This window comes from Electrophorus electricus, chromosome 13 (genome assembly GCF_013358815.1).
Source record: "Electrophorus electricus isolate fEleEle1 chromosome 13, fEleEle1.pri, whole genome shotgun sequence".
Classification (NCBI taxonomy): domain Eukaryota; kingdom Metazoa; phylum Chordata; class Actinopteri; order Gymnotiformes; family Gymnotidae; genus Electrophorus; species Electrophorus electricus.
The window spans coordinates 19,269,408-19,282,553 of NC_049547.1; the positions used below are offsets into that span (position 1 = coordinate 19,269,408).

Genomic DNA, 13,146 nt, shown 5'->3' on the forward strand with positions numbered 1-13,146 from the left:
GAAAAGCTAGCTGAGATTAATGGACCAGCACTGCCCTGATTCATAACGACCGGCATCAGCTTGTAAAGCGCAAATAGAGAATTCTCCATTACTGGTAAGGTGAAATGTGATGTCCCACAAGGCTCTGATCTTGGACCGCTGCTCTTCACCCCATACATGATCATTCACAAATATGACATTGCTTTTTATTGTTATAGTGATGAAGCACAACTAAATGTCAGCTAAACCAGAGAACAGTCAACAACTTCATGAAACATGAAATGTGTACAACATATTAGAAATTGGTTGCTCTGAAGTACTCCTACTTGGCCCAAAAGCATCTAAGAAATGATAAGCCTACATGTTTAATCTCGATAGCTTTCCACTTGCTCTTACTGCAGCTGTAAAAAGTTCAGGGTAACTTTGATCCTGACCTTTCTTCCAAAGCACACCATATAAAAAATACTGCAAAGCAGAGAAATATATTGATGCTAAATGATGCAGAAAAATAGCACATGCCCGTGTTACCTCAAGGTTAGACTACCGCAGTGCCTCACTGTCTGACAGTTCTGTTAGGTGTTCCAACAAGGTCCAGGTAGTCCAAAATACAGCAGTCAGTGAACTCTCCACAATCCACAAGCTTGACCATATTAGCCTTATTCTATAGACTGGCTGCTGAATTAACTAACTTTGAATTGACTATGGGATACTGTCATCAACCTGTAAATCCTGAAATTATCCCCACCCGTACCAAAGAGACCTCATTGTTCAGTATGATCCACTGTAAACACTATGATCTCAATGCACAGACTCTATAGCTAAACCTAGCACATGAAAACCACAGCTGGGCAGTTTCTCTGGCAAAGCCCCCTTAGCTCTAGAAAAATTTCTATTCCTCTTAGAGAGTTTTTATTAATCACTGTCGCCCTTGGCTTGCTCACAAGGGGCTTGGACTGCTTTGTGACATCTGTTGTAAAGAGCTATATAAATAAATTTGATGCGATTTGAACGAGCTTCCCCCATCTGGACTACCTGGACATGCCTGACCTGCAATTAACATGGATTCCACAAAAAGGGGGGGGAGACTATAAATTTGACTGCCTGCTACTGATAGGCAAAGAATCAAATTATGGTACTCAGCACCACCTTTCAGCTCCTCCTCCACTTCAGCACCGTGTGGAGAATGGTTCACGCATGAGCAAACCAATCACTGAGCAAACCAATCACTACGGCTTTATTTTAATATGCTAATCCGGTCACTATCATTGGACAAAACAAAAACCAAATTCAGAGACCTGTACCAAGGTGTATTAAGGACGGAAGTGGTTGGTCATATAGCTAAAGGAGATTCAGCTTGCCAGGTTTTCCGATTCTTCATTCATGTAAAATTCGCCAAAACAACTGTGCGGAACCGTGTTAGGGAATTTTTTTAACCTTAAGACGCAAGTGGTGAGTGAGAGTGTGCGCAAAACCTACCTTGGGTCATCCCTGCCCCCACGTTCTCAGTCGGACTATAGCCATTTATGGACATCTTGGCACCCAAGTCAACCATCTGGTGGAGGCGGAGCTTACGGCAGTAGATGGAGGCGGCCTCGGGTTCCAAAGCGATGATCAGCTGATCAGGGTTGTCTCCGGTAGCCAGTCCTGCCTGATCACAGAAAGGAAGAAAACATACGGACCACTTATGGAAAAATAAAACGCACACAAACCAATTCATTACTAAAAGTGACCAGACGAATATAACAGAACTTTAGTGGGTGCCGTGCACCCATGCCCAATTATGCAGAGAAGTCTCCAGAGAGAGTAGTATTTGTAAATCCATATCATGTTTAAGAAATAATTTATTGGAAAATACTGGTCATTTTCATTTCTGCTTTCACTTAAATACCCTCATTGTTTGAGATAAATTTGAGATACTTTCACTACTCTGTTTCACTGGGGTTTCTTGTACAGCTCTATGCATTGGAGCAGTGTGGCCATATATTTTTATCTATCACACCCCATCACGTTTCTGGTAGTGATGCTACAGCAGCAGACTCTTTCCACAGAGATGATGGAGAGTCCTTTCACTACTTAATGGCACCTTCATACTCATGTCTGATTTCAGAGTAAATGGAGACTACTGCACAAGGGAGTGAGACTACAAAATCACCATGGATTTAAAAACAACAACAACTTTCTGAATACATAATCTGACAGGTCATGCCTGTGTGTGTATGGTGTGAGAGAGAGAGAAATAAAACATCCTCAGTTTTTTGTCAGTACATGGAAGGCAGCCAATATCTAAAAAGCTGAGTCACTGCAGTTTACCAACCCCCCCCCACAATGTCTACCAAATCAGTTCCCCTCCACACCCATTCGCCCACACAGTCTACCAACTCCCAAACCCCACAATGAATACATTCCCCCAGCGTATACACCCCACCCATGCACATACACTGTATACTCCCCCACACACAAATAAACACAACCTGCCACACACACACCCAAAACCCCTCCTTCCCCCAACATTGTATACAACCCCCCCACACACACACACACACCCACAATACAACTGTTACTTTTAAAGTGAATTTCACTACAGATTACATGCCCTTTAATGCAATTAACATATAGTCTCTCTCAAAGTGAGTAATATGCTAAAACTTAAACATTGTCCAACACTCAGAGTACATTTAATTGCATATATTCTGCATTTATGTATCTGTAGTGCAAGACATTTTAAAAATAACCTATCCAGTGCTGCACACTGTGAACAATGCCCCTCCTCCAGAGTATACACCCCCCACGCCCCACTCATAAGAATGCCTTTAGTCAGTCTTAGTGCAGATTTTCCCCTTACTCTCACACTCTACCTCTCTCTCTCTCACACACACACACACACACACACACACACACACACGGAGACCTACTCCCTGCAAACAAACCCCCACCCCCCTGGAAGTATCGAGGACAGTGCCACACCTCTCCATCACACAGACAGACAGACATGCGCAGACACCCACCCACCCTGCAATCCCCCCCCCACCCCATTTCAGGAACAGTGCCGCACCCTAGACCTCTCACACACACTCACTCACACTCACACTCCCTGCAATCCTCCAAGTTTCAGGAACACTACCACACCTTAGCCCCACCCACCCCCCATCTGTATCCATCCTTTCAATTAGCAGCCCATCCATTCCTTCATTTACAAATTCACCCATTAATTGATTCACTGGGTGATTTATTAATTAAGTTACTCCCAGTGTGTTTTTCCCCCAGTGGGTGTAATATGTTGAGTTGTCTCATCATGTACTGCTAAAGTGACATTTCTTTCTCATCCTTTGTTCCACTCTTCCTCTCTCCCTCCCATTTCTGCTCCAATTCTGTTCTCTCTTCTCCATTCCTCCTCCTCCTCCTCCGACTGCTCTCTGTATTTTCTCTGTATTCCCCTTCCTTTAACCTTGTGTCTCCTGTACAGTCCAATTAGCATCTCACACACACACACACACTTTACTGCAGACTCACACACAAGGCCTTACAGCAAACACACTTTACTGCAGAGACAGACACGCGTGCACACGCGTCCATACAGAATCCCCTACTGTAGACAGACATACTCCTCCTTCCTTCCATTGTTCTTTAATCGCTTTCCCACCTTCACCACCACGTTTAACACTGATATGTGTGCGTGTGTGTGTGTGTGGTAAAAGCATAATTCCCTGCACTTCAGTGCTGTTCTTTCCTTCTCTCCCTTGTTTCATTATTTCAGCACTAGAGGGCGCTTTATGATTAAAGTATCCATGCACAGCTACTAACATTTTTTAGTTGCTTTTGAGAAGCGTCTCGTTTTTGTCCCATAGCCTGTGACTTAATGAGTGAGGTAATCCTTTTCTGAATTTACCGTAATGACAGACAGAGAGGGGACCACCACACTACCTACACATTTACAACATCCGATTCCATTGCGTGACGGAGAGAATGCATGCAACAGAACGCATTTGTGTGTGCTTGTGAGAGAATGGGTATGCGTTTGTGTAAATAAACATAAGCCAGAAATAAAAAATTAGAGATTCATTTTTGTGTGTGTAGGAAAGAGAAGCTCAAGAGGACTAAGGGGTTACACGGGACAAATCTGTGTGCGCGCGCATGTGCGTGCACCTTATATGCCGCCTCCCTCATGAACTGCTTTGCTGGCATTTTCCAGATGGCAGGAACAGTGATAACCCATCTAACATCAGCATTATCAAACTCCGCCCCAGCCTGGTCACTCAGCTCCTATAGTCAATCAAAGCAAAGTGTTACAGAGAGGCAATCATCATCATCATCATCATCATCATCATCATCATCATAACAGCAAAACAGGCATTTAAAAAGAAGCAGGGGTTTTTTTTTGGGCCAGAGTTTAACAGAATCCTAACCCTAGGGTATCTGATTTTTGAAGGAAGATGATTGAAAACCAAAATCACAGCTATATCAGTTAACATTGAAATAAGGTTAATTGTCCAACAAGTTGCAGTGTAAACATCCTTTGTAGTACCGGGTGGCACCTCTAATTTCCTCTACTTCACTAAAACCTACTCTGATACAGTTTGTTAAAATGTCCAAGCCAAGCACCCAGCAATCACACCAGTAGTGACGCCACAGCACACAAGAGAAAGGTAGAAAATGACTCAGCACTTTAAGAGCCTGTTCCTTGAAGAACGCCAAAGCATAAGCAAATATGTCCAATGCCTTCACTTTCTTCCCATTGGTTGCATGGAGGTCAGTGTCAATGGACAGATTCTGGAGAAGAAAGCAGGACACACAAACAAACAAAACTGTCAGTGCTTGGAGTGGTTAGTGGAGCTGGCAAAGTCAACCACCCAGCCAAACTGGTATACATGTGTGCGTTTCCTTACCGCAGTTGTATGAAGTTTCATTTTAAACTTCTCTAGGTAGAGCCATTGCTTAGACTCAGTGGGGTCCAGATCATGGTAAAAATCTCTTGCTGCATAACCAAAACTATGGAACTTCTTGTCCGGTGAGAGCAAAATGGTAGTCGGTGTCTTCTGATTGGACACTCCTGGATCTCCGCCCTCCCAGCGTCTAGCAACATAAACACACTGACCAATCATTATACCAGTACATGGCTAAACAACCAACAAAACGGGGTTCAAAGAAGCAGCATCTCCGAATTTCTTCCGATACCTGTAGCACCCCACAGCAACACACTCAAAACAGCACAGAACTGCCTTTAGAGCCATTTTGGCGTGCCTCCATCCCTGAGAACACCCATCAGTGCTTGGTTTCTCAAACCTTACTAACCATGGACACTGCCCACTTCAAAAGCTTAAGGGGATTAAGGGAACACAAGGGGCATATCTTGTGTAACTTGTAGAACTAAAAACATCATTTACCTGTTTACTACTTGTTCAACATGAAACCCCATTTTGGCTTACTGAATGTTTTTGTTTAATTCATATATCTGCTGTGAATCAACCACCCTTTCTAGTCTTGAGCAGGGTAGCTACACAGCCAGCCTAAACTACTAACAGAACCAGCTGCTAGCAGCAACCTTAACCATGTATTCTGATCCAGGTCAACCCTTTACACCCGAAACGGTCCCAGGTTTAACTTTTACCAAAAGGTCTCTTTAAAGGGGATCAGAGATGCTGACCCTAATTCACCCTGTCATTCATCCCCACCTATCCTTAGGATTAGATTTCAGATTAGGGTTCGAGTTAGAGGAGGATACATGGAACGAGAATAATATCCTGGTTTTTTTTTTTTTTTTTTAATTATTCAGAGACTACTGAGAGCAGAAAGGATCATTACAGTTAGACGGCTCCTACCGGCAAAACCGTGTCACATGGAATTTGTAATATCTCAGCCCTGGCATGGAAATGTTACTCCTGGATGAGCTGGCCTACATAACAGTTTAATCTCTATACACACACACACACACACACACACACACACACACACACACACACACACACACACACACACACACACACACACACACACACACCACACACACACACACACACACACACACACACACACACACACACTACAGTTTGTATTACACTACTGTGTTTAACAAAAAAAAAAAATATATATATATATATATATATGTTTTTATATTGTATTGTACAGCGTTTATGTAAAAGTGTTAACCCTCCTGCCCCGAAATACTTCAATATTTCATAAGGATCAGGGCAGTCTCCCGGGCAGTCTCTGATGCAACTCCACTCCCTTCACCTCACTCAGTAGCTCCATATATTATTTAGTAACAGACCTCATTTGTATCTGGATTTTTATTTAATAGAAGCTAAAAAAAAAATAAAATAAATTACCAGGGTTGACAAGTGTGTGGAAGTAAGAGAAGAGCCCTCATGTCTGTACCCCATGCTATACCAAACTTAATTTCGTTAAGATTCAGGGTTACAGGTCAGAGGTTAGCGGTAATTGTAACGCCATTATGGGCTGGAGGAGAGAAACACTAAATATGTAGATGTTTGGAGGAAACCCAGCTTTTCCATCTCTGGGTGTTGTGCAGATATGTTTATTTTATTTTTCACCTGTTTTATGAACTCTTTTACCCATTTTCCTCTGTAGGATGCTGTAGCGCTCTGGAGGGTAAATGTAGGTAATGCGGTAAATGCAATGTAATGCAGGTAAATGGTAGTGCTCACGCGCACACGCAAGCATGCATGCGTGTGCGCACAAACATAGGTGTGCGCTCACACGCGCAAGCACGCGCGCTCGCGCAGGCTTCTATATATAACATTTAAAAGGGAATGCGAGTGCCTAGAGAGACAAACGAGAACGAAAAAGGTAACGATTATACCAGTGCATTACTGAGCGGGGAGGAGGCGAGAAAGGGACGGAAAGTGTGAGATGAAGGGAGACGGTGAGGAAGAGAGGGAGAGAGAGAGAGATGGAAGAGAGATTAAAAACAGGGCAGAGAGACAGACACATGGGGAATAGCAGAGGTACTGGGATCTGTAAATGACTGACACATTCACATTATATTACATGTCTCACATGTACAGCATTGGCCAATAACCTTGTCCCGAGCGTTGGGTGCAGGCACGAAATTCTCAGCAACGAAACGGCCAGAACAGGGCCCAGCGAAATGCTACTCTGACCTTGGTTGCTAACAAATATTTGTACCATTTACATTAAAATGGAGGAGCAGCTCGTGGTTGCTGTCTGAGTTTCCAGTGTTTGATGAGTACTTATTTATAACGGGGACCTCAATATAAACACTGAGATGTGGATTAAAGTGTCTGACAATGTTGGAATACCAAGTGAGCTGTATTAGTTGTTTGCATAGTTTTAAATGTTATGCCAATCTAGAAAAATCAATGTAAAAAATGCAGGCTAGCAGGTCAGTTAGTATAACTTAAAATGTGCACCCGTTCTAAAAATGTTTTTCATGTGACATGCTAATCTGGAGTCATCCACCAGAGACCAACTGCTTACCTGGCGATTTTATCGCAGACAGTCTGCACATACAGAAGTGCTCTGTAGTTTCTATCAAATACGTATCCTCATGTGAGCATAGATAGGTCAATGTTAAGAATACTGTCACACCAATTACCCGGCCAGAGTGGAACTTTGTCTGGGTCTGTACAACTTGCCTCATACACGTTCCCCAGACACATTTACACTGACGGTATTTGATAAATGCTCTTGTCCAGAGAGACTTGTAAAAGTGCTTTGTCATTTAGTCAGAATACATCCTAGCCAGTACAGTACGTTAGAGTCCAAGATACCAATGAACTAGAATGCTGCTGAAATACAGGGATCAATGCCTAGAAGTGCAAAACACACAAGTTCTCTCACAAATATCACACATATCGCTCATATCGGGCACCTGCCCTGGACATATAGAGGGTGAACACTGGAACCACCATACCCCAAACAACCCAGCGCCCCTGTGTCTGCCTGTCTCTCGAATTTTTTCTCTCTTTATATCTCTCCCACCTCTCTCCTTCTGTTTTTCCATCTTTCTCACCTCATGGTGTGGATACACTCTGGCTCCTTGACGAACGCGTAGGCATAGCCACTGGAAGTGGTGCCAAAGTCGATGGCCACCACCACCATGAAGGAGTGAGTGGCTGGCTCATTTGGCTCCGTGTCCTTCTGCAGGGTGCAGGCGTCCAAGACGGAATGAGGAAACATTATAAAACATTAGAACATTAAAATGAGCTTTAAAAATCAAGCCTCTGTGGACCTAAAAAACATGACTCAAAACACACTTATAATGGGCGGTTATCAAAGTAGTAAACAAACTATTATGTGACACTATTTTTAGAAACCACTTTCATAAATTAAGCTCTAAATCTCCATTATTCATGGTTTTAGAGAGGGAGCTATTTGTCCATAAGGAAGAATCTGTGATCATATGCTATTGTTATACTAAAAACCGGGGTTTTGGTTTAGCATGCGTGAATGCTCCAGAACCTCAGCAAGAGAGAAAGTAAGTGGACTTGCTTTTTGTGTTTGAAAACTTAATAAAACTACACAACAGCTTTGGAAAGACACTGTCTAATATCAATCACTGGAAGGTATTTATTATTAGACTCTAATGGCTATAGTTTTTAATTGATTTTATATCATGAGTTTTAAATGTTGACGGAATTCAACAACTTAAACTTCCATTACAAATGTGTCCCAGTTCTGTTCTGAATGCAGAGAAATGGCAAAATCTTTGTGGAAATCAAACATATGCTACAGATGTAAGGAAGAGATCAGGTTGAACAACACCAGAATATTCCTTCAATAATAACGCATGAACTAGGGTCAGGGCTAGAGTTAGGGCTAGGATTAGTTAGTTCAGCTGCTAAATGACCTGCTATACATCATCTCAGCAGCAGATAAAAAGCCCAGGCCTGACTCACCTGTGTGTGTTGGGGAGAGGCGCATGTGTCTGACTCACCTGTCTGTGTGTGTTGGGGAGAGGGGCGTGATGCCTCACTCACCTGCGTGTGTGTTGGGGAGAGGGGCGTGATACCTGACTCACCTGTGTGTGGGTGTGTGTGTGTGTGAGAGATACCTCACTCACCTGCGTGTGTGTTGGGGAGAGGGGCGTGATACCTGACTCACCTGTGTGTGTGGGTGTGGGTGTGTGTGTGTGTGTGTGATACCTCACTCACCTGCGTGTGTGTTGGGGAGAGGAGCGTGATACCTGACTCACCTGTGTGTGGGTGTGTGTGTGATACCTCACTCACCTGCGTGTGTGTTGGGGAGAGGGGCGTGATACCTGGGTCACCAATACTCTTTGCTGGCGATGGGGCTGCCATTACATCTGAGGCACACAGAGAGGAATGGGATTAAGGACTTTACCGTATACCGACATAAATACTGCATATTAACGCACAAACAGCTTCCAGATTCGACTGTCACTCCAAAGGCAGACTCCATACAGTCCAGTTCCTGTTTTTAACCTTAAACTGCTATCCAGAGTGACACACACATCCACATGAACACACCAGACAAAACACAGGAAAGAGGGATTACGGCAGCCAGGGACGGAGGCTACCCAGATTAAACGCAAAATCATTTGCAGATAAAACATAGTCGTTCCTAAAATTAAGTGGGCTGGACAAAAATAGGTCCAACCAGGGAACGGGAAGACGACATTTATGATTTTTTCTAACAACGCACAAGCTTTGCGTTTTAGACTATCTGATCATAAAAACATCAAATCTTTTAAAAGCTTTACCCGCCTAATGCAGGCACTCTTCTCCACGCTGACATTTGAATTGAATTAGAGGCTGGATTTGTCCAAAGCCATCACGCTCATTAGTGCGGCCTAATAGCCTCGCTAAAACACTCTAGCGCCGCGCTCTTACAGAAGCGCCCCGGACGCAAAACGAGTACCGGGGTTTATTGCGCGGCGGGAAGCCGCCGGATCTCTCCGTCTTCCCAAACGGTTGTCCCTTTCCCCAGCGCAACCCCCGCTGTGCCAAAGCGTGGCCCGACTCATCACGACGCTCTTCGGCGCGTAATTACGGGCTGAGAGACTGGCTACCTGCGGCTAGCGCGCTTTCAGCCGTTCAGCCTTTTATTTAATTTTTTTTTTATTTCAAATATATATATATTTTTTAAAAAAAGAAAGAACGAACGGTACAATGAAAGATAAAATTCTACAGCGAAGGTGTAAAATGATTGCCTGTAATGATAAATGTCTGTAAGTGGAGTGTTATGCCCAGAAACATCCAGATGAACGTCCCCCCCCCCCCCCCCCGCCCCACTTGATCTATTGTGAGATCTACTTTAAAAGAACTTAAGTTAAGTTTGTTTACATGACAATGCGACACACATAACGGAAATGTCATTATGGTGCGTTTAAGTTGTGCAAGAGTGATTACCCCAGCATCGACGCGACCCATGTTCACGGCAGCTAATTGACTACAAGTTGATTAGATCTCCAATTATCCCGTTTGTGTGAACAGATTACGACTACTCACATTTTTGGCCCATTATTACAGGACGGGCAAAAATTGGAGGCCGTAAATAAGCCACATTTAAAAAGCTAGTTGTGAAGGGCGCTACGTAACACTATCGATTCCGCTTTTCTACTGCTTTTCGATTTACTTAAACAACATATAAACATTTGCTTACGAGTAAGAATTCCGTCTACAATTTCTGTCAACAATGTCTGACCTACAGCTGGGTAACCAAAAAAATAATAATTGTTCAAATTGACATGAACAAACTGACTAGGCTAAGCAGCACCGCTGGTATAGCAAATATATTTTGTAATGAGGTGAATCATCTTGAAGGTAGGACGGATACCATCTGACAGATGTGCCAGCCAGAGAAAAGGAGCAGGCTAAACTCATCTATTATGTGCTAGACCTACTTTTCTAATGAGTATAATAAATGCAGTGCTACTGCTTTATCCACAAATCTCATCTATGGCCTGAAATCAATGCAACAGACCAATTCATTTTATTTTTTTTTAAATGAGGAGAAAGGAAAATAGAAGAATTGAGCTCTTGCATCCAGCGGAACAAATTTTACAAGCATAAACAAGAAAGAAAAACTCAGAGAGAGAGAACAAAGCAATGCTAGGAAGTGTTCTGTAGACTTTTTTTTTGAAGATCCCTTCTGATATCAGCAGCATCTGGGCACCTCTCTCTCTCTCTCTCTCTCTCTCCCTCTCTCTCTCAGAGAGAATGTTATGAAATCCACAGATTCACTCAGACTCACACACAGAAGACACAAACACGCGTCAGAATAGAACAATGTTATGAAACACACACACACCCTTGTACTGCCTCATCCCCAAACCCAATAATGGAAATTGTATAACTTTAAAACTGACTGATATAAAACAACCTAAAGCACTCATGTTTGGGGAGTGTCTTGCCTCTCCATGGTAATAACATTCATTTCAGCTGCTTAGAATTCCACACAGAGAGGGTCTGAACATTGACCTCTTTTGCTTCCTGTTAAAATGTGTATGGCATTCCATAGTGTGCCAGAGCGTATGTGTGTGCGTAACTACAGCACCCCTATCCCAAATCAGCAGTAACCGTAACCCGAGCTACAAGGTGAGCACAGAACAAAAATTATTCCTCAGTTGACAGCTTATGTCAACTTGGTAAGGTTACTTCATAGTGCTAAAGTCTATGTACAGTCCCCCGCCCTGTGCTTGCTGACGGCATGATCACTGCATTGCTTTACTAGCCTATGACTCAGATAAAGAACTGAGTTCCATTCTGTACAGGACTGTATGCAGGTCCAGTGCAAGGAGCAGCTCCACCACTTGCTTTGATTTTTATGGCCCATTACAGGAACATCTCAATAATGGCAATAATGACTAATGAAGTTCACTGCTACAAATCCCCAGAGTGAGAGAGCGCGAGAGCGAGAGAGCGCGAGAGAGAGCGCGAGAGAGAGAGAGAGCGAGAGAGACGGAGACGAGGGTGCGGTGCAGTGGGGGAGGGGCTGAGAGTGTGGTGGTTGGTGAGGGAGCCATTTTTGTCTGCCATTTTTTTTCCCTTTATGACACAGATCTGACTTTTCAGGGCTGTGAGGATACAAAAATCTCATCTTTTCAAATCAAATTCGACTGACTTTCTGGCTTTCGAAGGCCAAATCCGCATGGATGGATGGATGGATGGATGGAGAGTCCTTCCATTATGAAACAGTCTTCCAGCTTTAAGTGGGACTCAGACACACTCCTGACTTTTACTCATTTACTTAAGCTTTTGGTTAGCTTCCTCTCTATAAAACGTGTAGATTCTGGGGCCCCCCCGGGCACAGAGGTTTCTGCTGATGCTGTCTTCCAGCCATTTCATGCAATCACTCGGGTTTGTTTCAGTAACCTGTGTGGAATGCAATGTCTCAGAGAGCCCTCAGGACTGTGGTCACCCTCTGGTCTTCCCTTCTAGTTCTGCAGATATAGATAAACCTGCCAGAGCTGCATGCTGGTCACTGGCACAACTACTGTTTGAGAACGGTTCATCCATTGTTCTTTATAGATCTTACTAGCTAGATCATCCTGTTTTATCTGCATGTTACTGCAGAGATGATGCCAACATTGGATTAGACCTGCTCATCAGTGAGGAAGAACCTGACACCATAAAATGTTCCAGTGCCAGCAGTAGATGAACAGACACTGCCATAAACATCCAACTAATGGATGTAGAAACGGAGACCCACCAGAGTAGCTAAGAGTCTCGCACCTATACTGAGAGAGCTACATGAGCTATGTAATAAAGCACAGGCTGTTTATTAGCTGGGCGGCCCAAAGAGGATGCGTTTCCTCAAGTCTTGGTCTTACCAAGGTTTCCTCTTTAATTCCACCCAGGGAGTTTTTCCTTGCCACTCTCACCTCTGGCTTTCCCATTAGAGATCTGGGTCCATAAATCTAAACTTGCTGTGACAACACATGTTGTAAAAACCCAACAAAAAAAAAAAATTGACTTTGACTTAAATATACAGACAGAACAAGAGAGAGGAGGAAAGCTCTCCATAAATAGCAAGTGGTGAAGCTGTAAACACACATACAGACAAAACAGGTCAAATGTACCTGTAACTAAACAATCACTACAAAACTTCTGCACAAAGTTTTTTAGCATTGGCATGGTGAACCCATCACATAGACTTTAAGGTTTTTATTTAAAAATACCTCTGATAAATATATAAAAGGTTTCTTGCCAAGTTGGTGAACATATT

General features: G+C 43.3%; 1 protein-coding gene across 5 annotated transcripts in view; it reads right to left on the minus strand.

Annotated features, from left to right (window-relative positions):
• hspa12a (heat shock protein 12A) overlaps positions 1-13,146 on the minus strand; it is a 35,596-nt gene that overhangs the window by 14,128 nt on the left and 8,322 nt on the right. For all 5 annotated transcript variants that reach the window (XM_027024581.2, XM_027024584.2, XM_035532556.1 and 2 more), the window contains 6 exons: positions 9,186-9,262; positions 7,970-8,097; positions 4,863-5,049; positions 4,642-4,746; positions 4,123-4,239; positions 1,456-1,627 (listed from right to left, as the gene is read on the minus strand). In XM_027024581.2, coding sequence (XP_026880382.2) covers positions 1,456-1,627; positions 4,123-4,239; positions 4,642-4,746; positions 4,863-5,049; positions 7,970-8,097; positions 9,186-9,262 — 786 coding nt within the window. The remainder of the gene's footprint in view (positions 1-1,455; positions 1,628-4,122; positions 4,240-4,641; positions 4,747-4,862; positions 5,050-7,969; positions 8,098-9,185; positions 9,263-13,146) is intronic.